Source organism: Notolepis coatsorum (assembly GCF_963971535.1).
Source record: "Notolepis coatsorum genome assembly, chromosome: 15".
NCBI lineage: Eukaryota > Metazoa > Chordata > Actinopteri > Aulopiformes > Paralepididae > Notolepis > Notolepis coatsorum.
The window spans coordinates 19531118-19557621 of record NC_140179.1 but is presented as its reverse complement, the minus strand read 5'-3'; the positions used below and the strand labels follow the sequence as shown (position 1 = coordinate 19557621).

The 26504-nt window shown below is 46.0% G+C and overlaps 1 protein-coding gene across 1 annotated transcript in view; it reads left to right on the top strand.

Moving 5' to 3' along the window:
• The window catches only part of sbf1 (SET binding factor 1), a gene marked incomplete at its 5' end in the record, with an annotated part of 194434 nt that overhangs the window by 81068 nt on the left and 86862 nt on the right, over positions 1–26504 (top strand). Inside the window, 4 exons of the mRNA XM_084330919.1 lie at positions 2741–2854; positions 24504–24581; positions 25270–25383; positions 26178–26306. Coding sequence (XP_084187045.1) covers positions 2741–2854; positions 24504–24581; positions 25270–25383; positions 26178–26306 — 435 coding nt within the window. The remainder of the gene's footprint in view (positions 1–2740; positions 2855–24503; positions 24582–25269; positions 25384–26177; positions 26307–26504) is intronic.

Sequence of the window (26504 nt, the reverse complement as noted above, 5' to 3'; positions counted from 1 at the left end):
CAAACTGAAACTGGAAACAAGCCCTCTGTCTGGCTTTTTGTGTCATCCTTTTAACATGTACTTGTATTATTAATGTACCTTGCGGTACCATGTACAAAATGTTAATAAAGTATGAGGAAAAAACTGTGGAAACGTAATAAATAAAAGGCAGTGAAACAATAATCAAATAAACACAAATATATACTATCTCTATTGGAATGGAGACTTTTCAGCACAGAATAAACTAGGGATGGGCAAAAATAATCCAGATAGATTGATCACATGATGTACTCGAGTACTCGTGGAGGAAAACGCTGTACAAAATAAACGTCTTTTCCGGTTAGCTTTGGTTAGCTATTTAGCTAATGTTGATAGCATTGAATAGCATCAACGCTAGATCTTTAATCTTTATTTAGCAGTCCAGTTTCTCCGGGCAGTAGCGAGTAACTACTTGGGTCTAAAAATAGCTACACTACAAAGAATGCTACTTGGTTCAAAAGGAGCAACGCTATTGAGAAATGTAGTTAAGCTATGTAGCGTTGCTACTGCCCAACATACGCATGGTGCTCACAGGAGCTCCCGTGCTGTACTCTAGTAATGCCAGCGGCCCGCCTCCCCACACGGAGAGTGACTGACAAGAGGTACTGGTTCCGCCTCATTAAAACAAACACGCAAATAACAATTAATCGCGCACGTCAAAATCATTGCATTCATTTTAATTATCGGGCGATAAATGTATTTATTGCTTATCGCGACAGGCCTAACTGCAACATAGTGCTACATCTATACATAGGTTGCTTCAAAGCATGCCATCTAAGAGTGAAGTTAGCGGTTGTTATTGGATTGATTGATTGATTGATTGAAAATTTTATTAACAGTGAAATGACGGTGTCCTTTTGAAGGAGAGGGAGGTTCCACAACGAATGCCATCTAACACCACACTTCCCGCAATTTATATTTTGTTTCACAATGAGTCATGACCAACCAATGGACCTGTCTCAAAACCCTGCCCTCTTTTCTTGATCCTCCAATCACAGCTGTCGCTTACCTCTGACTTCCTCGTACAAACAAAGTTTGTACGAGGAAGTCCGAGGTAAGCGACAGCTGTGATTGGAGGATCAAGAAAAGGGGCTGGGTTTGAGATAGGTCTATTACATAATCCAACATTGTGTAAGCAACTAACACATTCCACGTGACAGAATAGTTTTTTGAATGAGTCGTTATGACGCTATCAATACATCCATTCATAAAGATTATTGTCCGCCATCTTGGTTTCATTCCTAAAACCACGAATGGCGGAGTGATTCGGAAAAAACGTAATTCGGTTGTGGGCGGGTTCTGGGATCACGTGGAGTGTGTTATGAGAAATAACAACGTCTAACTTGACTGTTTCAGCCAATCAGAATCAAGAAATTTGCATGCCATTGTATAACAGCAGAGACAGACCAGACATACAGACAAGACATCAGAGAGACAACCATGTTACAGCAGAGACAGACATACAGACAAGACATCAGAGAGACAACCATGTTACAGCAGAGACAGACATACAGACAAGACATCAGAGAGACAACCATGTTACCGCAGAGACAGACATACAGACAAGACATCAGAGAGACAACCATGTTACAGCAGAGACAGACATACAGGCAAGACATCAGAGAGACAACCATGTTACAGCAGAGACACACATACAGGCAAGACATCAGAGAGACAACCATGTTACAGCAGAGACAGACATACAGACAAGACATCAGAGAGACAACCATGTTACAGCAGAGACAGACATACAGGCAAGACATCAGAGAGACAACCATGTTACAGCAGAGACAGACATACAGACATCAGAGAGACAACCATGTTACAGCAGAGACAGACATACAGACATCAGAGAGACAACCATGTTACAGCAGAGACAGACATACCGACGAGACATCAGAGAGACAACCATGTTACAGCAGAGACAGACATACCGACGAGACATCAGAGAGACAAACCCCTTCCTTCCCTCCTAACCAACGTTATTCATTTGATGTGGCACAGTCCCACAAGTCCAAGGTTATTTTGTATTGCACAGCCCTTTTATATTGCACCGTCCCGTGTAGGTCCTAGCCTACTTGTTAAGTAGGCTGATGGAATGTCATCATCGGTACGTAGGAAATAGGGTTCTAAAAATCAGAACTGTCCCTTTAATCTCTTGGGTGTTTCACATGTCTGTTAGTATCGGACTTCAGTACTGAGGACATTCTCCTGGTTCCAGGACTATCTTAGCCTGGTATCCTCCTGATATCTGATACCAGAGCCTGATATCCTCCTGATATCTGATACCAGAAATTAAATATTACTGTAGTATTATTTATTTATTTATTATTTATCGGGCTCAGGAGGTAGAGCAGTTGTCTGGTAATTAGAAGGGTCCCGGTTTGATTCCCGCTCCTCCCGGGCAGTGTGTTGAACTAAGTGTCCTTGAGCAAGACACTTAACCTCTAATTGCTCCCGATGAGCAGGTCGGCACCTTACATGGTCTCCTCTGCCGTCAGTGTGTGAATGTGTGAGTGAATGTGAGCGCTTAGGATAAAAGCTGTTACATAAATGCACCATTTACCATTTATAGTACAAACACAAAGCAAAAATAAACAATTAAATAAACAAATCGTGGCTCAGAGCTGTAGCTCCCATGCAAATATTATGGTCTGTGTTTGGGTGATAATGGGTCTCCAATTTTTCTCAAAATATAATCCCTGTTACGTGTGTTTCACAGTTGGACGTGATCATCGCGGACCTGGACGGCGGCACGGTGATGATGCCCGAGTGCGTCCACATCTCGCTGCTCCCAGAGCCCCTCCTCCAGCAGACCCAGACCGCCCTCTCCATGGTAACCATGACTACAGAGCCACGCCCCCCACACAATGACTGTTACCACGGCGCAGAGTGTACTGAACCTCAGGGGCTAAACAGGGCTGTCGCGTTTTCGTTCGAACCTGGCACACAAGGTTAAATCGGTAGTTACCTCTACTCATTTCACAATCTGTGGGTGCATAATTGTTGAAAGGCAGGTGTTGAGATGCTCAAAGGGGCAGATTCCGAAAACCAGAAGTGAATCACACTTCAGAATTAATGGCCGTGGATGAGGAAGAAACACTATTTTTTCCCCTCCTCTTTTTTCCCGATTTTTCTCCCATCCCACTGTTAGTCGTTATGCCAATTCCCAACTCCCTTCCTGGTTGTTGCGCACCGCCCCTACTGTTGGTCCGGGAGGCCGGAGACTATCACATGCTATCCTCCGACACATGCGCAGCCAGCCGGCAGCCAGCCTGGCAGCTCAGATTCTCACTGGGAGAGTGTAACGTGTGGAAGGTCACACTACCTCCCTCCAGATCTTTCCTTCGCTGAGCAGGCGCCCCGACCGAACTGTAGGAGTATTTTTTCTGTTTACAACGCCCAGGACCCACCCATCAGGTTTCCCACCCTCTAATACTGCCAATTGTATTAGTACGGATGACCAGCCAAACTGAAAACAATGTGGAGAGCTGGGATCGAACACGCGAACCCAGCGTCTCCAGCATTGGTGATGAGTGCCTTGCCCACTGCACCACCTGGCCGCCCACTACAGAAGGTTAACCTTTCACTACCACACTACAGAAGGTTAACCTTTCACTACCACACTACAGAAGGTTAACCTTTCACTACCACACTACAGAAGGTTAACCTTTCACTACCACACTACAGAAGGTTAACCTTTCACTACCACACTATAGAAGGTTAACCTTTCACTACCACACTACAGAAGGTTAACCCTTTCACTACCACACTACAGAAGGTTAACCTTTCACTGTGACACTACAGAAGGTTAACCTTTCACTACCACACTACAGAAGGTTAACCCTTTCACTACCATACTACAGGAGGTTAACCTTTCACTACCACACTAGTATGGGTACAACAAATGTATGTATGGTAGTGTGTCTATGGGTACATCATGGATGTGTTGTGTGGTAGAGTGGGTATGTTGGTATCGTTATTTTAGGTGCTGCACAAACCAATCTTGTTGTGCTGTATTGTGCAATGACAATAAAGCGTTCTACTTCTACCAGACCACATGAGCGGATCGGCGCGGGCGAGAAATCCGCTCTTCGCTCTTTAAAGCTTGGTCCGCTCCGCTAATCGCTCATGTTAACCCCGCCCCCAAGTCGCTCACCGCTCACCTTGAATCGAGCGCTCCCCGCTCCCCGCGCCAGATCGCTTGGCATATTTAAAAAATGTTTGGAGCATGGTGTAAATTAGCTCAAACTACAACAGTCTACACCCCCTGGGCCCCTTAACAATTGTTTGTATTGAGCCGCATTGTAATTGTACCCATTCTGCAATGTTAAATAACGTTGTTTATGCATTCACTAGCTCTATTAAGCGATGATAGCTAGCCGAGCCACAATGCTATGGTCGCTGCCATTAACGTTAGCATGTAAGCTAACGACAACAACAATGGCGTCGATACTTTTTCTAACAGGAGTGAGTGACAAAGCCTGAACAGGATATCACAGGTTCACCCTTCTCATTGGTTGAAAATGGCCTTCATGTTTGTACATCGCCATCTGTTGCTTTGGCATTGTACTACATGTATATTACATCAGTGTTAAACCACTGTGAGCGGCCTGGAGTGGATTGGAGCGGAGGAGAACTCTCGCTCCGGACGTCGCGCCGACTCATTTTAAAACCCACTCCTCGCTCACGTCAAAACCACCCGCTCCGCTCCCCGCGCCGCTCACGCTCCGATCCGCTCACATGCACTGACTTCTACAGATGGTTAACACTTTGTCGTGTGGCAGTGAATTGTCGCAGTGAAAGGGTTAACCCTTTGTTAGTGTGGTAGTGAAAGGGTTAAAAGGATATACAGTAACACCATGTCATTCAGTTCAATGAGAAAGTGTGTCCTAACTTTGACTGGTACTGTATCAGACCCGGCTAGTTTCTCTGTTGGGCGAACAACAGAGCGGATGGTTCCGTCTTCCCAGACGCTGTGTGTAATACGGGGACTAAAGCAGGAACAGGACGTTCTGTTTGTTTGGGAGAGGCTGTAGTGGGCTTGGCATTCACTCCTCAGTCCCAGCTCAAACATGCTGTGAAACATTACATGAGCCTGTAGCGAACAAGTGACGTATGGATGTTTGGAATCTTTACTTCAACGGCCCTTCTAAGGTTTCTCTCCTCCATGTCGCCTGTGGTGCTTTCTTCCTATTGCTAGGTTTTTAGTGAGTTTTTTCCTTACCTTCGTTGGAGAATGTCTGGGAGTGTTGCATATTTAGATTTTATGATGGATTTTGTTCTTGATTTATTGTGATGTTTCTTCTTTACTTGTTTAAAGAAGACTTGTTCGGCCCATGGGGACATTACCGCTGTAGTCCGTGCAGGTTGACATATGATATACTGCTGATATATTACTTGTATCTTTAAGGAGGAACAGAATGGGGAGATTAGAGTTGCAGCATGTACAATAAAAGCCTGTGTGAGCAGTATGTGTCGTGGAGGACAGGCAGACACTGTATGGAGTCATTCTTAACTTAACTTGTTAACATACTTTCCTGTACCTCGTCGCTATAGAGACACTGTTCAAACATTGCCTGCAGGGGTTTTGAGGGAGTGCACAGTGGAAAGAGCTGTAAGGTGGCAGCCACACAACACCTCCTGCAGACTGGAAAAAACCTGATAGCACACCTTTTGCCCTGTACCGCCTTGTTAACATGTTTAATCACCTGGTTATCTGGAAGCGGCTGTACCGCCTTCAGGGGAGGAAATTAGGCCATTTGACTCGCCAAATGCGAGTATTTTTTTATGTTTGGCGAGTGATTCATGAAGAGCACTTGCCAGTCTGGCGAGTAAAGACAAGCGCCAGAGCCAGCTAGTCACATAGATATAAAACACTAAATGGCTCAAGGAGGAGTCTCCTGCGTACTTCAGCAGCGGATGACATGCGCAAAAAACATGATCCAATTCTCAGCGGAGTTCTCACTCGCTGTCTCTCTTGCTCACAGCTGCTGCTGCTGCACGCCTTGCCCCTCCCCCTCCCAGAGCCCATGTCAACAAATGCTCCGGCAAGACTCGAGTGCACCTCGAGTGATGCTATCTAACGTTACTGTTTAAACAAAACTACACAGTCAACTATTCACTTTAGTTTAATACACAAGGCATTGTCTAACGTTATCTAGCTGGCTAGCTACTGATAGCTCCTGATATCAACGTCTGATATCATCATTTTGGCAATAGTTTTCGCAGTAGTTGGCTAGTGTTGTTCCGTGAGCTAACGTTAGCTACCGAGCTAACGTTAGCTACCGAGCTAACGTTAGCTACCGAGCTAACGTTACTGTTTAAACAAAATGACCCAGTCAACTATTCACTTTAGTTTAATACATGAGGCATTGTCTAACGTTATCTAGCTGGCTAGCAGTAGCTACAGATAGCTCCTGATATCAATGTCTTATAACATCATTAGCTTTTGCAGTTGTTGGCTAATTAGCTATCGTGCTTCATAGCTTACTGAACACTGAGAAAATACTTTAGGGTAAGTAAAGTAAGTAAGTAAATTAACTTAGATACTGTTATGCTCAACACCCAGTACTATTCACTTTACTTAATTTCTAAGATTAGATTAGATCATTTAGACAGGACTTTGAGAATGCCTGTGTTAGACCTACAGTATAATACTGCCAGCTGCTATAAGAAAACCAAAAACGATCGGTATCGGCAGTGTATGACTCATAGACGATCGGTATCGGTGGCAAAAAACGTGATCGGGGCATCCCTAATTCTCACTAAATATAATACAATAACCTAAATATACAGCTAAGCCCCATTGTATTCTGAAATGTAGACTTTAACAGTGTAGGCAACTAAGCCAATAGAATTAAGGTATAACTTATGAGTGCTTTGGCTCCTATAAATACAGTACAGCTCAATACACACAATTGTTAAGGGGATGCAGACCAGAGAAAGACTTTCGTCTTGTTTACATCAGGGTCCCCCATTTTCAATTCATCATTACATATATGACATACATTACATATTACAGATAGACAGTACTGTTCCATCCAGACATTTATGACATACCAGATCTACAGAAATACAGAAATACAGCACTGTTTGAGAGTACAACGCCTGTCACATAGACCCTGGCGTTGGAAACTCTGTTTAAGAGACAGTTTCTAAAAAGAGTATATACATTTGAGGGAAGAAACTGTACATTGGAGGGGGTTGGGTAGGTGGGGTGGGGACTGGTGGTTACGGTAACATCAGTTTAACAAGCTAATAATAACTAGGGATGCACGATAATTATCGGGCCGATATCAGCAATTATGACGTCATCCCGATAAACTCGATAACGTTATTGATAGCTCCGATAACATATAATAAATTTTTTGGTTAAAAGAAATCCGGTGTGGGGGCGGCTATTGGCCGTATTAGGGGGTGGGAAACTGATGGGTGGGGATCGGGCGTTGTGGACAGCGACTCCTACAGGTCGGTTGGTGCGCCTGCGCAGTAGAATCAGGAAGTGTCGGGGGCAGCGTGAGCCTCCCACGCGTTACTCCTCGCCACTGAGAGATCGAGCTGCGCAGGTGAAAAGATGTGACTGCTGTTACCTCAAGTACCGGAGGGGACTTGTGCTATGTATGACTTAGTCCACATTGCAGCCGGCTTGTGGGAGGCAAGAAACAGCGTTCGTGACAGGGGAGGGTTGAATTGGATGATACGAAATTGGGATGGGAGAAAATATAGAAAATGGGAGAAAAAGTGGATAAAAAAAAAAAAAAAAATCCGGTGTGGGTGGATTTGGATGAAGGGCGCTTGTTTTTATTATAGCCTCCTCCCGTTTTGCCAGTACTGTCGTAAAACTGATAGCGTGTGGTTTAGGAACAGGGAGTTTTTCACAAATCCAGCGCTCCCTTTCTTGGCTGTGACGTAGTCACGTTACATTCGGAGACAGACAGTCGATCTGCCAATTACGTCCCACGGCTTGCACCCACCTCTTCTTCTTACCACCAATCAGAAGCTCTCGTTCGTTTATTTACCTCCGGATTGTCAGCCATTATTCTACTCGGAGCTAACGTTATCTCCCCGCCAGCCACATTGACAAGTACCAGCGCTTATACATTACTGGCAAATGTCTTGTTGCACTTGTGGCAACGAGCGTTGTCAGCATCGACTTTAGTAAAATAGACCCAGACTTTTTTTGAGGAATTTAAACGTCGCAAACTAATCTTGTTGGCCGTTTTCTATCTCTCCTCCCTCGGTCTCTCTCTGCCTGCGCGAGGGGGCTGTGCTCTTACACACACTCACTCACACACACACACACACACGGGTGCTGTCGAGAGCAGAGCTGTCTACTCGGCAGCACCTGTGTGTGTGTGTGTGTGTGAGAGTGAGTGTGTGTAAGAGCACAGCCCGCTCGCGCAGGCAGAGAGAGACCGAGGGAGGAGAGATAGATAGATCGACTTTAGTAAAATAGACCCAGACTTTTGAACATTTCGTTCTGTCCGCCATTATGAGAGCAGAGCTGTCTGTAGCCTACTCGGCAGCGCAGCACCCGTGTCTGTGTGTGTGTGTGTGTGTGAGTGAGTGAGTGTGTGTGTGTGTGTGTGTGTGTGTGGGAGGGGAAGAGAGGAGAGAGCACAGCAGGCAGAGAGCACAGAGCTCCCTGCGCAGACAACTGCCAACAAGATTAGTTTGCGACGTTTAAATTCCTAAAAAAAAAACTCCATAATTTCTCGAGTACCAATAGCAGTACCGATGACGTCGGAGCTTATAAATACTAAAAAAAAATTAAAAAAATGATAAAAATATATATATATATATATATATATATATATATATATATATATATATATATATATATATATATATATATATATATATATATACAGTTATATTATATAAATTTATATAAATATTATATTATAAAATATTATAATACAATAAATATCGGTTATCGGTATCGGCTTGAGGAGCATAAAGTTATCGGTATCGGTGTCAAAAAATCAATATCGTGCATCCCTAATTGTAACTGAGGGGTACAATTCCCTGACTGTATTAATAAGTATGGTATCATTAAACCACTACCGTCTTATGTACATTACTACTGGCCATACAGTACACAGGTATATGATGAGAACACCTCCACAATGACACGGTTCCACACACAACTGGGTTTAAGAATATTTATTAGCAGCAATGATAGTATATGTGACCAGGTATGGACTTCAGGGTCATGTTGAGGGATCTTCATTTTTTTTTTTTTTACATATTATGAAAGTACAGATTCATACCTTCAAAATAAGCCATCACTTGAACATTTTGGTGGGATACTTTGCAAGCTACTTCCTATGATTCATGGTGATTATCACAAAACGTATTCAGAGATAATAACCTTCAAGAGACGAGCAGGCTATTCTGTGACAATAGTGAAACAACTACAACACTACCCAGAAGTCATTGTAATCCATGGCCCCCCTCTTTCTAGGGCAATTAACACCTGGCAGCTTTCCAGTCTGAGGCTCTTTGTTATTACAATGAGTCTGGTGACTGGTAGTGGTAGTGAAAGGGACCCTGATAATAAACAAGAGATTAATCAAGTTTCAAGATTTTATTAGCATTTAAAATAACACGATATAAAAATAGACATGCTAAAGTCAATGTTCAATGTTCTGATGGCCTCTCCAGAAGCATTTAGATGTAAATACATGTAGTGTGGTAGTGAAAGGGTTAACCTTCTGTAGTGTGGTAGTGAAAGGTTAACCTTCTGTAGTGTGGTAGTGAAAGGGTTAACCTTCTGTAGTGTGGTAGTGAAAGGTTAACCTTCTGTTGTGTGGTAGTGAAAGGGTTAACCTTCTGTAGTGTGGTAGTGAAAGGTTAACCGTCTGTTGTGTGGTAGTGAAAGGGTTAACCTTCTGTAGTGTGGTAGTGAAAGGTTAACCTTCTGTAGTGTGGTAGTGAAAGGTTAACCTTCTGTGGTGTTGTAGTGAAAGGTTAACCTTCTGTAGTGTGGTAGTGAAAGGGTTAACCTTCTGTAGTGTGGTAGTGAAAGGTTAACCTTCTGTAGTGTGGTAGTGAAAGGGTTAACCTTCTGTAGTGTGGTAGTGAAAGGTTAACCTTCTGTAGTGTGGTAGTGAAAGGTTAACCTTCTGTGGTGTTGTAGTGAAAGGTTAACCTTCTGTAGTGTGGTAGTGAAAGGTTAACCTTCTGTAGTGTGGTAGTGAAAGGTTAACCTTCTGTGGTGTTGTAGTGAAAGGTTAACCTTCTGTTGTGTGGTAGTGAAAGGGTTAACCTTCTGTAGTGTGGTAGTGAAAGGTTAACCTTCTGTAGTGTGGTAGTGAAAGGTTAACCTTCTGTAGTGTGGTAGTGAAAGGGTTAACCTTCTGTAGTGTGGTAGTGAAAGGTTAACCTTCTGTAGTGTGGTAGTGAAAGGTTAACCTTCTGTGGTGTTGTAGTGAAAGGTTAACCTTCTGTAGTGTGGTAGTGAAAGGTTAACCTTCTGTAGTGTGGTAGTGAAAGGTTAACCTTCTGTGGTGTTGTAGTGAAAGGTTAACCTTCTGTAGTGTGGTAGTGAAAGGTTAACCTTCTGTAGTGTGGTAGTGAAAGGTTAACCTTCTGTGGTGTTGTAGTGAAAGGTTAACCTTCTGTTGTGTGGTAGTGAAAGGGTTAACCTTCTGTAGTGTGGTAGTGAAAGGTTAACCTTCTGTAGTGTGGTAGTGAAAGGGTTAACCTTCTGTAGTGTGGTAGTGAAAGGTTAACCTTCTGTAGTGTGGTAGTGATGGATAAAAAAACGGATAAATAGTTTTTTTTACCATATTTCTACACATTTCGCTGCCACATTACAAATTATGAAATCTCGACGAAATACCTCTGAATACCTCTGAAAAAAAAATTTAAGATTCAATGACTAATTCGGCCAGAAACGGCTTTGAGGCGAAGCGTTACTAAGCGCTTCTGTGTGTGGCAGTGAAAGGGTTACAACATCTCTCTTGCGTGCTGCAACAGCAGCAGCTCTTCAGCGTTCAGATTTTTATTCTGCACAAAGAAATCCGCGGTACTAAGCGCTTCTGTGTGTGGCAGTGAAAGGGTTACAACATCTCTCTTGCGTGCTGCAACAGCAGCAGCTCTTCAGCGTTCAGATTTTTATTCTGCACAAAGAAATCCGCGGTACTAAGCGCTTCTGTGTGTGGCAGTGAAAGGGTTACAACATCTCTCTTGCGTGCTGCAACAGCAGCAGCTCTTCAGCGTTCAGATTTTTATTCTGCACAAAGAAATCCGCGGTACTAAGCGCTTCTGTGTGTGGCAGTGAAAGGGTTACAACATCTCTCTTGCGTGCTGCAACAGCAGCAGCTCTTCAGCGTTCAGATTTTTATTCTGCACAAAGAAATCCGCGGTACTAAGCGCTTCTGTGTGTGGCAGTGAAAGGGTTACAACATCTCTCCAGCAGTCCAGCCTCGCGCTGCAGCTGCTGAGCACCAAGCCGCGCGATTGTACCATTTGTAACGTCGACACATCCAAGCTTTCAACAGTGTTATTTAGATGTATTTACCCATTAGGTTGGAAAAAATGCACCCTAACGAAATTCGTTCGCTCATAAAATTCTAACTGTGTTTTAATGGTTTTTAATTAAGTTAAAACATACGTTTTATAAGGGTCAAGGCCTATTTTTTTTTAATCTTTTTTTTAGACACTGCGTTACATTGCTTATAACTTATAACATTAAGATAGTGTATTAATAGTGTGTTATTCTCTCTCTGAGAAAGGAAAGCTAAATAATGATGTCTGTGTGTTAACACCTATTAAGTACAGTACTTGGCCCCTGTGGACAGGCCCAAGCCCGCTCGTGTAGTTTTTTATCCTCAATTGAAAGAAAAATTTTGGAACTATTATAGCAATAATTACCTCATTTACAAGTTGTATTTAAGTTTGCAACTAAGGGCAAATAATGGAACAGATTAATGACAATTCAAATATGTAAAAAAAATCAAGATTTCGATTTTTGGGATTTTCTGGACAGCAAGACATTAAGTCATTTCAGAGCACCTCCCCCTTTGCGGATCAAATCGGGTTTGGTCACGGCGAGTCACATATATAACAATACTTTACGTAGGGTGCGCTTATAAGGCAAAAGAATGTGCGTAAGCAAATCAATAACGTATGTCCATTCTCATATTACGCAGGAGATAATGAATACAACCTGAATCTTAGGAATTATATCTATGGTACTCTAGTAAGGCAGCGGGAGATACTGGTAGGGTCCCTCCGGTTGTAGGCCAGCAAGGGGAGAGGATTTGTCGGTAGTATAGTCTGGGTCAACGATGAATAGAGAGACTCCAAGTACAGGAGACGGTGCAATAATCTCTTGATCCGCAGACGAATAACAGCTGTTCTCCGTGGCATGCAGCTCCGCATGGAAGAAAGTTAGCCAGCCTCAGGCTTCTGAGAGGCGGGCTCGACGTTGCTCCTCACAGGGTAAATCCCACACAATTGTGGGTGTAGGCGATTCTCCGCTCCATCAATTACAGGACCAAAGCAAATATAATCCAGCAGAAAGGGGCTCTGTAGTCGTCGGGTAGGTTATCCAGTGTACATAATCCACACGGTCCTCGTCTAGGGCTCCTCGGATGAAGGCGCCAGGTTAAGCTGCCCAGCCTGGATAAGCACACTAGCTGGTGCGAGGAAGCGTTGGTAATGCTGGTCACTGTAGAACGGTAGCCGCACGATACACTATACATAAATAGACTATTACTGAAATAATAGAATAGGTCGAACTCGACGGTACAGCGTTAAACTCTGATACTTCAGCTATCAATTCGCACGCGGTCTCAATGCTCTATTTGGGGCCAAACAGGCCATACTTCACCGCACGTTGTATCGTGGGTGAGGCTTCAACTTATTGGGTAACTTAACTTCTGTATTCACCTGCGCCGTATTTATACGTTAGGTGAACAAACTAGTACCAGCCCTATTCCTGTCTCGTATCCTTGCGCAGAGCCGTTCATGCCCAGGCATGTCTTTGACGGTGACTTTGAACTAGACCCTGGGGGTATGGCAATGGCGCCTAGGGGACCGCTGTCCAATAGGAGAACGACATATTATGGTCTGTACTAGGTTAAAGGGATATTCCGTGTATATGTACAAGGAATACACAAGGGATATCAAACTATATACAAATATTATGCAATATATATCAATCAATAAATATATATATTCGGTTTAATCTGATCCTTCGTAACAGCCGCCTCCTAATTAGTCCCACCTAATTAGATAAGCAGAGACAGATTAACCGCACTGTCCACTACTCAATGTCTGTTGTGAGGGTAGGCAGTTCACAAAGTCAGGGGGTCATGGTCGTCATCAAGAGTGTCGGGGAGCCTTGGCAACTCTATCAGCCTCGCCACGGGCCGGGTGTATGTCCGCCCCTGGCCGAGCACTTCTGCCGCTCTGACCTTTCCGTCGGCACCAGTGATCACTTTGCTTACGCGGCCGGCCGGCCACGCAGCTCGGGGTAGTGACTGGTCTATGATCATGACGACTAGACGGGATGAAGGGGGGCTTAGGAGGAAGCGGGCCTGAGACTGCTTTGATCTGTGCTTGGCTGTGCCTCCTCCTCCTCCGTCTGTTTCTCTTGTTTGCTCTGTACCCCGTCTGAGGAGGGGCCGGTTCCGGCCGCCCCGTCAAGGAGTCGCTTGGGGTGCTGGGTTCGAGGTCAGCTACGTCTGGAGCGCAGCTGAGGGGGGTGGAGTTCCGAACTCCCTCTTGTGCTCACGGTTCTCTCACAGGCCTCTCGCTTAATGTCAATAGCCTCTCAACGGGCTGTACGAGGGAGTGGCCGGTGTCGCTCGCCTTTGTGTGTAGGCAGCGTGTAGACGTGGGTTGACTGTCAAGTCCGTAGAGGGGGCCCTGGAGCGTCCACCCCAGTCGGGTCTGAACCGCGACTGGGCATCCTTTGGGTCCGATGTGGGCCGCCTCAATTGGGAGAATGAGGTCCGCGTGGTCGGAGCCGATGAGCAGGGTCGGTGTGGCGCCGTCGATGAGCGGTATAGGTAGTTGACGTAGGTGCACATACTTCGCCATCAGCTGTGGGATGGGGTAGGTGTACTGAGACAGGCCTATGTCGTGGCTGGTGAAGACGTTGGTTATACTATACTGCTTCTCGGGCTGGTCCACCGCTGCTATCTTGAAGGAGACCTTTTCACCTTTTATGGTCTTCTGGTCCCTTCTGATGGTGCGTATTGTCATGGTACCTTTGGCACCCCGCAGGCCCAACTGGGCTGCTGCGGAAGCGAGGAGGAGAGTCTTTTCAGACCCATCGTCCAGGACGGCGTAAGTGTCCAGGACCTTGTCCTCGTAGCTCAGGAGCACTCTGACCACTTTGATGAGCACTCGGGGGGTCCCGCTATGCTGGTCAATGTGCACTCCTGTGCTTTGGATCGTCTGGGGTGGTGCCGACTCGCGGTCGTCCGAGTAGCACCGTGACTCCCAGTGTCTGCTGTAGCAGTCGGGACAGTAGGGAGCGGGTCTGGTGGATCTTTGGTACTGGTGCCACCGCCTCGGCCTGGTACATTACCGTGACGGGCCCACTTTGTTGTCCTGGCGGACGCTTGTTGATGTCATGCAGGACCTCCAAGTGGGTGCCGCCGCACCTGCTACACTTCTTCTTCAAGCGGCACTCAGCTGCCAGGTGGCTGCGCGCGCAGCGGAAGCAGCGGCGGTGGTCCTTGATCCACTGACTCACCTCATCCGTGGTCAGCTTCCCGAAAGTGTCGCATTGATACAGCCGATGTTCTCCTTCACAGTACTGGCATTCAATCTTCCACTCCTCTTTCGTCGAGGGGGTGTTGTGGTTCTTGTGCTGCGGTACTGATTCGGCTTGGTGCATAACGGTCACCGACCGGCGGTTATCATTTGATCCCCGAGGTCCTGGTCTTGGGCTTGGTCCACTCCATACGAACGTGTCCAGTCGTAGGCTGCTGACCTCCCTGGCGAGGAAATCAGACAAGTCTAGGAGGGATGCCTCTGGACTGTTGGGGTCGCGGTGGTCTCTCTGCCGCCGAAAACGCTCTTGTCGGGCGGGAGGGAGCTTCTCTAATATTCTCTCTACATTAGAGTTAGCGTACAGTTCGTATATCCCCTTTTCCTTTTGGGCCCCCAGCATCCCTACCAGGGACTGTACCTTGATAGAGAGGTCATCCAATGCTCTGTTGTCTCTGGCTGGGGGGAGACGGTCAATGTCTCTTATCTCCTGTATCACGTAGTCCCATATGCGTCCATAACGTTGGTCGAGGGCTACTAGAGCCGCGGTGTATGGGGTAGTAGAGTTGGAATATGCCAGCGCTATATTGTGCGCTCTGGGCACCTTCAGGTGCTTGAGTAGGATAGCATACTTGTACGTTTCATCCGGTACATCGGACATCATTGTCTCTAAGCACATTCGTAGCTCTGTGTACTGTGCTCTGTTCTCGTGTGTGAAGTCCGGGAACGTCGGTGTGCCAAGGTACGATGCCATGGATGGCTGGCACATCGGTGAGCGTTGGGGTTGAGGCCTCCTGGGCGAGTCTCCCCGTGCGTGTCGTCTTGGGCTGGTACTTGGTGGGTACCGAAGGTCGGGTACCCAGGTGCTGTTCCTCGGTGCTGACGGTGCGTCAAACTCACCCGTGAGTTGAGTCGGGGGTTTGTAGCGCAGTGCCTCGGGGCTGACGTCTGGGCTGTACTGGACCTCCTGGTCCAGAGTACGTTGCTGCTGGTCGGGGCTGTACTGGGCCTCCTGGTCCAGAGTACGTTGCTGCTGGTCGGCTTGACATTCCTCCTCTTCCTCTTCCTCTGCTAGGTCCTGGAGTCTTCTGTTCAGTCTCTCGGCGTGGTCCGGTTCTTCCCGGTTGCTGGGTCTCGTATGGACCGGCCGGGGAGGGGGTTCGGAGACGTGGACAGGATCCTCCTGTTGGCGGGGTCCCTGGTCGCTTGGTCGGGTAGGGGAATGTGTCCTAGACCCTTGTCGTGACGATCTCCGGGAGCTCCGTGCGGAGTGAGGGGGTGTCGCCATGGCAACCAATTTGTCCATCAGCTGCGCCTGCAGCCGGTCGCGCTCTGCCTCGCGCTGGGCATGGGCTGCGTCGCGCGCTGCTTCGCGCTGGGCATTGGCGGCGTTGCGCTGCGCATTGGCGGCGGCATGCTGCGCCTCGGCGCGGCTTCTTTCAATGTTCTCTTCCGTCTGAAGGCGTCTGGTCTCCAGTCTTATGCGGTCGTCTTCACTCCTTTGTTGCGCCTGGAAGCGCTCTCGCGCGGTTGCAGAATGTTCGCGTTCACTGAGGGCTTGCGCTTGGAGTTGCGCGTGAAGGCGCTCTCGTTGGTCTGCAGCTCGTTCGCGCTCGGTGGAGGCTGCCAGGGTGGCGATGAGTGCCTGCGCCAGCATCTTGTCCGCTTCGCTGGGGGAAGACACAGGCGGAGGTGATCGGCTTCTGGCAGTGCTCGTTGGAGATCCGTTCTCCTGTCGCGCTCCGAGGAGATCCATCTCCTGGGTGTGCGTCTCTTCTGGTAGTGGGTCGGGTTCCGTCCCTGGAGCGCTTTCTTTATCCTGGAGCTCTCCGGGGACTGTCCCGTTGGCGTTGTCGGGGGGTAAAGTCATGTCATGTCCCTCCTGGTCCCCCCCGTGAGCTTGGTCAGTTACGTTAGAACCCACTAGGGTCTCTACTGGCGGGGTCGCCTGGTCGTTAGGGTTTGGCATACTTTTACTATCCGCTTTAGTTACTTTATCCGTATTTAACTTCCTTTTAAAGCTAGGTATTGGACTGACAACGTAGTCCTCTAGGTGAAGAGGTGGCTGCCGTCTGCGCTCCGGGCGATCTAGCTTAGGAGAACCGTTTGTGGAGTGTTCATCATCGGCCATGTTAATATTAATATTATATTAATATTATGCTAATTACCCTCCGGCTCGAAGGACCAATTGTAACTGAGGGGTACAATTCCCTGACTGTATTAATAAGTATGGTATCATTAAACCACTACCGTCTTATGTACATTACTACTGGCCATACAGTACACAGGTATATGATGAGAACACCTCCACAATGACACGGTTCCACACAACTGGGTTTAAGAATATTTATTAGCAGCAATGATAGTATATATAACAATACTTTACGTAGGGTGCGCTTATAAGGCAAAAGAATGTGCGTAAGCAAATCAATAACGTATGTCCATTCTCATATTACGCAGGAGATAATGAATACAACCTGAATCTTAGGAATTATATCTATGGTACTCTAGTAAGGCAGCGGGAGATACTGGTAGGGTCCCTCCGGTTGTAGGCCAGCAAGGGGAGAGGATTTGTCGGTAGTATAGTCTGGGTCAACGATGAATAGAGAGACTCCAAGTACAGGAGACGGTGCAATAATCTCTTGATCCGCAGACGAATAACAGCTGTTCTCCGTGGCATGCAGCTCCGCATGGAAGAAAGTTAGCCAGCCTCAGGCTTCTGAGAGGCGGGCTCGACGTTGCTCCTCACAGGGTAAATCCCACACAATTGTGGGTGTAGGCGATTCTCCGCTCCATCAATTACAGGACCAAAGCAAATATAATCCAGCAGAAAGGGGCTCTGTAGTCGTCGGGTAGGTTATCCAGTGTACATAATCCACACGGTCCTCGTCTAGGGCTCCTCGGATGAAGGCGCCAGGTTAAGCTGCCCAGCCTGGATAAGCACACTAGCTGGTGCGAGGAAGCGTTGGTAATGCTGGTCACTGTAGAACGGTAGCCGCACGATACACTATACATAAATAGACTATTACTGAAATAATAGAATAGGTCGAACTCGACGGTACAGCGTTAAACTCTGATACTTCAGCTATCAATTCGCACGCGGTCTCAATGCTCTATTTGGGGCCAAACAGGCCATACTTCACCGCACGTTGTAATCTGGGTGAGGCTTCAACTTATTGGGTAACTTAACTTCTGTATTCACCTGCGCCGTATTTATACGTTAGGTGAACAAACTAGTACCAGCCCTATTCCTGTCTCGTATCCTTGCGCAGAGCCGTTCATGCCCAGGCATGTCTTTGACGGTGACTTTGAACTAGACCCTGGGGGTATGGCAATGGCGCCTAGGGGACCGCTGTCCAATAGGAGAACGACATATTATGGTCTGTACTAGGTTAAAGGGATATTCCGTGTATATGTACAAGGAATACACAAGGGATATCAAACGATATACAAATATTATGCAATATATATCAATCAATAAATATATATATTCGGTTTAATCTGATCCTTCGTAACACTAATAATAACCCATTTAGTCTCTGCAGTTTAGATGAGAAGAAAGGGCTGCCGGTGGGGGACACATACACGATTTATTTTTGGCTGGTAACAAAAATCATCTACCCGCTAGTTGGCTGGTAAGCCAAAAAGTTAGTTTCCTCCCCTGACCGCCTTGTTAACATGTTTAATCACCTGGTTATCTGGAAGAGGCTGTACCGCCTTTTTAACATGTTTAATCACCTGGTTATCTGGAAGAGGCTGTACCGCCTTGTTAACATGTTTAATCACCTGGTTATCTGGAAGAGGCTGTACCGCCTTGTTAACATGTTTAATCACCTGGTTATCTGGAAGAGGCTGTACCGCCTTTTTAACATGTTTAATCACCTGGTTATCTGGAAGAGGCTGTACCGCCTTGTTAACATGTTTAATCACCTGGTTATCTGGAAGAGGCTGTACCGCCTTGTTAACATGTTTAATCACCTGGTTATCTGGAAGAGGCTGTACCGCCTTGTTAACATGTTTAATCACCTGGTTATCTGGAAGAGGCTGTACCGCCTTGTTAACATGTTTAATCACCTGGTTATCTGGAAGAGGCTGCTATTTCGTGCAGCGACCAAAGGTTAGGGTTAGGGCTATGACAAGGTTATCACACACATTTTTTTAAACTCGAGAAAACAGTCTATTGGTGATCTATATTAATGTTGGCAATGTGTCAATATCTCTCTGCCAAATACACTTTTACAATTACAATAACATGATCACTGTCGTCATGTAGGTTTAAGGTTAAAAACTGAGTGAATCAATATAAGCCAACGGTCATTACACAGCAGGGTGGAACAGTGACGTTAATCTCGCAGAGCGTACGCGGAGTGAATACTGTTTTGATCAGCGGAGTGTTGAACGTCCCGTGATTAAGACCGCACCGCCCCTGTGCCTCAAATAGATCCGCTATCAGCTCTATCTTTAATCTTTCAAAATGTTCAGTTGCTATCGCTATCAGCTCTATCTTTAATTTTTCAAAATGTTCAGTTGCTATCGCATGCATTTATCTGTGTTTCACTACACACAAGTGCATGCTTACCAACTGTTCGCCTGTTTTTATTGCAACACTACTATCACCGACATCTAAGAAGGGAGATCCCCCTTGAACGGCCCTTCTAAGATTTAAGATTAGTTTATTAAGGACAATGCAAATGAATGAACATCATTTACATGAGTGTATGCATAACATCACAGCATGATAAGGACGTAAATATGCCGGGAATAGCACAGGGCTAATTTCCACCCGTAGTCCTAACATAAAACAAACACAAAACGGACCATACAACGTTCATTCATAAAAACTGACATCACTGACATGACCACACTAACATGACATTCAGTCAGTACAACATCACTAACATCCCTAATGAGTGCATATTTGGCTGTCTAAAAGCCATTTCCTGAGTTGGCCCCTAAAGGTGGTCAGGGTGGTACATTCCCTTAAGGGGACCGGAAGGCTGTTCCACGTTCCACTTCCCTTTATCGATGGAACATTTTTGCTGAAGGCGGTCTTTCTAAAATGGACCTCACAATCCCCTCTGGTGTTTGACCTAGTGGCTAATCCAGTGTTCCTTTTCTCGTGGATAAACTCCTTGAGAGGCGGAGGGGCTAATCTGTGCAGGCATTTATATACAAAGCAGGAACTTTTATAACGTCTGAGGTTTTCAAAATTTTTTATTTGATGCTTATCCAGGATTTTACAGTGGTGGTATGAGTACTGTTTCCTGTCATATACCTTCAATGCTCTGTTGTAAAGTTGTTCTATGGGTTTCATGGCTGTGGCCCCAGTAAATGACCAGTTTAGAAGGCAATATTCAATGTACAGTGTAGGTATGTCTTTGTGGCTTCAAGTGTTAGGGAGGGCTGTATTTGTTTGAAGTTGGAAATGTTGAAGTTGATGGTGTTCCCCAAGGAATTTGAAGTGGGAAACAAGTTCTAGTTCTTCCTTCCTTCCCTCCTTCCTCAGGAACACATTGGACCGCTTGATGGTTTCTGGACGCTTGCTAAAGAACAGGCACACAGTCTTTTTCGCATTAAGTAGGAGACGGGTGCTGTTTAGCCAGCATTGTACCTTGTCTAGTGCGCATGTGAGCCTAGATGTAATCAACTCTATGTCCTTGCCCTGTGTGTAGATGACTGCGTCATCGGCATACATCTGTACATTGAGTTCGGGACACACATTTGGCAGGTCATTGATATACAGGGAGAATAGCAGGGGCCCAAGGATTGATCCCTGAGGGACACCTACAGGGTTGTCTAGTAGGGGTGGGACGGTACGCATCCGAACCGTGTACCGTTCGGCACGATCTCCCCGGTTCGGGGCGTGTGTGTATTGTACGGCTCACGGGATGAGCAAAAAAAATCTTCATTTGGCAGGGAGCCGGGAGAGGTGACGCACCAGCTGCTCAGCTGGCAGCAGGTGCTAGTCAGTTTGTGGAAATGGCAAGCGCAATATATTATAAATCAATCTTCATTACGACTTTAAAAACATAGCCATTAACATTACATAGGCCTACACACATCTTGCCATAGCGTTAGCAGTTTGTACAACACAACGCACATTTTAACTATAGTAGCCCGCTAGCTAATAGAGTCAATGAAATGTTAGCTAGCAGAGGAGGAAATGGGAGTCTGAGAGGCGGAGTGTTTAAAGACAATGATAGGCGTTTATTCAACATCCAAGAAGGCTAACATACAACTGTGTTTTACTAACTCCAACCGGGACTATTGCCACTTTCGTGCTGCTTGTTGATGTTATGAACTCCTCCTAACGTGACCGGAGCTGAAGGTGCCACACGCTAAAATGTCCGTGGGGACCCGCGCCAACCCATAGATAGTTCCAACTCACCGAATTACATAATCCACCACAGTTGCACTCAATATTTAAATAATGTTAGTCTAAATAAATGTAGACAGATACATAATCATTTCAAGCAGAAAACGAATCTTTCCATTAAGAACTGACAATCAGGGAATTTAAACATGGTTGACATTGTTTTTTTGTGTTTATATTAAAAAAAGGAAAGTCTAGTGCTGGCTGAGCATATGTTTGTTTGCACTAAGTTAATACTTTGACAAATGTAGCCTATATTTTTCAGTCAGTTCGGTCTTTGTGTGCCAAACAATATTTAAGGCTGTAAACACTGTAACACTGTAAAAAAAAAATTTTTAATAAATGAGAAGCATGTTTAGATTTGAGTGTTAAATTTTTTTTTAATAAAAAACAATATATCGAACCGAACCGAAAACCGTGACCACAAAACCGAGGTACGTACCGAACCGTGGGTTTTGTGAACCGTCCCACCCCTATTGTCTAGATATGGGGACTTGGCGCCATTGACCGTGACACATTGTTTTCGGTTTGATAAGTAGGATCTAAACCATTCTATTGTAGCAGCTGAGAAATTGAAGTGAGTTAGTTTGGTTAGGAGGATATTATGGTTGACACAGTCGAAAGCCTTGCTAAGGTCTAAGAAGACAGCACCAACATACTTGTTGCTATCTAGTGCACTCTTGACCTTTTCAACAAACAGACAGTTGGCTGACTCTGTTGAGTGAAGGGCACGGAATCCAAACTGCATTGGGTTAAGTGGGGTGGGGCCCAAGTCGAGATGTTTAGTCATGAGATTCGACACCCACTTCTCTGCAACTTTGGATATGACAGGAAGTATACTGATGGGCCTATAATTGGTCACCAGTGCCTTGTTGCCAGATTTAAAGATAGGGGTCACCGTGGCCATCTTCCAGGATGATGGAACTTCCCTGGAGGTGATTGATTGATTCACTAGTAGAGTGATGGGTTTAATGAGTGCATCAGAGTATGTTTTGAGGAAATCAGTGTCGAGCCCGTAGTAGGGATGCACGATATTGATTTTTTGATACCGATATCTTTATGCTCCTCAAGCCGATAACCGATATCAATAACCGATATTTATTGTATTATAATTTTTTTTTTAAATGTATATATATATAATTTTTTTAATCAATTTTTTTTTTTGTATTTATAAGCTCCGACGTCATCGGTACTGCTATCGGTACTCGAGAAATTATGGAGTTTTTTTTTTTGAGGAATTTAAACGTCGCAAACTAATCTTGTTGGCCGTTTTCTATCTCTCCTCCCTGGGTCTCTCTCTGCCTACGCGAGCCAGCCGGCTGTGCTCTTACACACACTCACTCACTCACACACACACACAGCTCTGCTCTCGACAGCACCCGTGTGTGTGTGTGTGTGTGTGTGTGTGTGTGTGTGTGTGTGTATGTGTGTGTGTGTGTGTGTGTGAGTGTGTGTAAGAGCACGGCTCGCGCAGGCAGAGAGAGACCCAGGGAGGAGAGATAGAAAACGGCCAACAAGATTAGTTTGCGACGTTTAAATTCCTCAAAAAAAGTCTGGGTCTATTTTTACTAAAGTCGATGCTGACAACGCTCATTGCCACAAGTGCAACAAGACATTTGCCAGTAATGTATAAGCGCTGGTACTTGTCAATGTGGCTGGCGGGGAGCAGCTAACATTATAGCTCCGAGTAGAATAATGGCCGACAATCCGGAGGTAAATAAACGAACGAGAGCTTCTGATTGGTGGTAAGAAGAAGAGGTGGGTGCAAGCGGAGGGACGTAATTGGCAGATCGACTGTCTGTCTCCGAATGTAACGTGACTACGTCACAGCCAAGAAGGGGAGCGCTGGATTTGTGAAAAACTCCCTGTTCCTAAACCACACGCTATCAGTTTTACCACAGTACTGGCAAAACGGGAGGAGGCTATAATAAAAACAAGCGCCCTTCATCCAAATCCACCCACACCGGATTTCTTTTAACCAAAAAATGTATTATGTTATCGGAGCTATCAATAACGTTATCGAGTTTATCGGGATGACGTCATAATTGCTGATATCGGCCCGATAATTATCGGCCCGATAATTATCGTGCATCCCTAGCCCGTAGGCGTCCTTGGCTTTGGAGCCTTTCAGAGCCAGAATGATCTTTTCCACTTCAGGCTCTGTTATCTCTCCTCCAGTTCAAAGAGGGGCTGGGTGTTGGTTACTGGGTTTGGTAGGATACTGGAGGGGGCAAATTGTTTGGTGCTGTCTAGAACACTATTTAAGATGTGTTCGTTGAGGGTGCATGCCAGTACTGTGGGGTCTTTAACTAGTATGTCATTCACATTCAGTTCTAGGGGGTCTTTTTCCTCGATTGTGGTGTTTGCCTAGGAGTTTATTCAAGGTTTGCCAGATTTTTTTGCCGTTCCCTTTTCCTGCTTCAATTATACTAATAAAGAAGTTTGCTTTGGCCTTTCTGAGGGTCTGTGTGACCTTGTTCCTAGCATGCGTGAATCTCTGTCTGTCGATAGACAGTCCAGACTTTAAGGTTTCTCTCCTCCACATTGCCTGTGGTGCATTTTTTCCTATTGCTAGGTTTTAGTGAGTTTTTCCTTACCTTCGCGTGGGGTATGTCTGGGAGTGTTGCCTTTATTTTGCATTTATAAAAAAAAAAGAAATTGACCTTATGGTGTTCTTGTTTTGTTTTTGATTTATTGTGATGTTTCTTCTTGACTTGTTTAAAGAAGACGTGTCCGGCCCATGGGGACATTAACGTGTGTTGTCGGGCCTTACAAATACATTTGATTTGATTTGATCAGAGTGCTTTGAGACTCTCATAACATGGTCTCCCCGTGTGATCTCTGCGTTTCATTCTGACTAAATGTTTTATTCATATGATTCCATCCAACACAAAAAGAATCCTTAACAAGAGCCTTTAATTGCAGACCCTAGACGTCTACAAGAAAACACAGTCAACTACAGCGCTGTGGGTCAGGAAGTACAGGCTAAAGGAAGGTCCCCAAACCCATCGCGTCTCCACCTCAGCACCATACGTTACCCCACTGACCTCACCCTACACCTCCACTAGAGAGTGGTTCATTAAAGATGGAGTTGTACAATGCTCCAAATACTCATGAGATACTGAAACAAGGACTGTAGAGAGCTGAAGACAAATCTACTAAGTAGCCCAAAGAGCTATAGCCAATGACTGTGTATCTTTTCAATGTAAAGTACTACTACTAAGACGACGACGAGGATGATGATGATGATGCTGTAGATTGTTGGGCAGCAGCTCAGCTGTGGATCTCATTCAGATTAGATGAACGTCTTCATCTCTGACCCACGCGTACAGGCAGCCACAGCCTGTGACTGATGACCTCTTGCTTGTTGTTGTAGGTTTTGGACCCAGACCTGGAAGTGGCTGATCACGCCTTCTCCCCGTCCTCCACGCAAGCCTCCAGCCTCAAGATCCAGGTAAACACCCCACCCTACCCTACCCTACCCTAACCCTAACGCAAGACTCCAGCCTCAAGATCCAGGTAAACACACGTGCCGTGACACATGTATGTAAATGACTTGTGGCATTCTTCAGGAATGTAAAGGGGCACTATTTTGCACATAATCTCACACGTGTCCAAAGAGACTCACCCTAGGCTCACTGTTGCAACCAGCTCCACACGTCCCAACCAGCTCCACACGTCCCAACCAGCTCCACACGTCCCAACCAGCTCCACACGTCCCAACCAGCTCCACACGTCCCAACCAGCTCCACACGTCCCAACCAGCTCCACACGTCCCAACCAGCTCCACACGTCCCAACCAGCTCCACACGTCCCAACCAGCTCCACACGTCCCAACCAGCTCCACACGAGCTCCACGCGTCCCAACCAGCTCCACACGTCCCAACCAGCTCCACACGTCCCAACCAGCTCCACACGTCCCAACCAGCTCCACACGTCCCAACCAGCTCCACACGTCCCAACCAGCTCCACACGTCCCAACCAGCTCCACACGTCCCAACCAGCTCCACACGTCCCAACCAGCTCCACACGTCCCAACCAGCTCCACACGTCCCAACCAGCTCCACACGTCCCGCGCTTCATTACTGTGTTGTGTGTGTGTGTGTGTGTGTGTGTGTGTGTGTTTCCTGTCTGTGTTGTAGGATAAGGAGATCCGGGCGATCTTTCTGTGGCTGTTTGCCAGGTTGTTCCAGGGCTATCGCTGGTGTCTTCACATCATCCGCATCCACCCAGAGCCAGTCATCCGCTTCCATAAAGTATGTTAACAGACGTGTGCACAACCACCTCAGAAGATCTAGTCAGGGTTCTACCTGCTAAGCCCTGCCGGAATAAGACTGCCCCCCCCCCTTAACTTTTGATTGCAAAGTCTGACATTGACCCCCTTTTCAGGAGTTAACCTAGAGGCCATCAGGTGCAGGAATATCAAATTGGGTCAAGGTCAGACTTTGCAATCAAAAGTTAAGGGGGGCAGTCTTATTCCGACAAGGCTCTGCTGAAATATGACCCCCCCCCCCTAGCAATCCTGAGATAGAGGAGATGCAATCAGATTTCAGTTAGCACCTGCAAAAATCAAGAGATGTAATGATATCTGCATTGCGTGGAAAAAAAGCACGGCTCAGTCGGGTTAGACTGCACCGGGTCACATTATTTCTATAATGAGCCTATGGCTGTATGTGTATGTCACCGAATTTACCCAAGGGGATTAATAAAGCTCATCCTTACTTACTGTGTGCTGTTGACCTCTTGACCTGTGTTCCTGGTCTAGATGTTTAACTGTGTGCTGTTGACCTCTTGACCTGTGTTCCTGGTCTAGATGTTTAACTGTGTGCTGTTGACCTCTTGACCTGTGTTCCTGGTCTAGATGTTTAACTGTGTGCTGTTGACCTCTTGACCTGTGTTCCTGGTCTAGATGTTTAACTGTGTGCTGTTGACCTCTTGACCTGTGTTCCTGGTCTAGATGTTTAACTGTGTGCTGTTGACCTCTTGACCTGTGTTCCTGGTCTAGATGTTTAACTGTGTGCTGTTGACCTCTTGACCTGTGTTCCTCCAGGCTGCGTTCCTGGGCCAGCGCTCTCTGTCTGAAGATGACTTCCTGATGAAGGTGGTGGACGGCATGGCGTTCGCTGGCTTCGTGTCGGAGAGAGGGCCCCCCTACAGAGCCACCGACCTGTTCGACAACGTGAGCTCTCCACTGCCACTAACTATTTATTCATTCTTTTATTTACTTGTTTAGATGTGAAACACCTCATAGAATGGTAATGTCAGCCATACAAAAAAAGCGATTAAAAATATTTATCTAATTAATTACAGGTTTTGTAAGGACAAAACCTTCTGTTTAATCATCTTCCATTTATTCATTTGCTTAGATTTTTCAGGT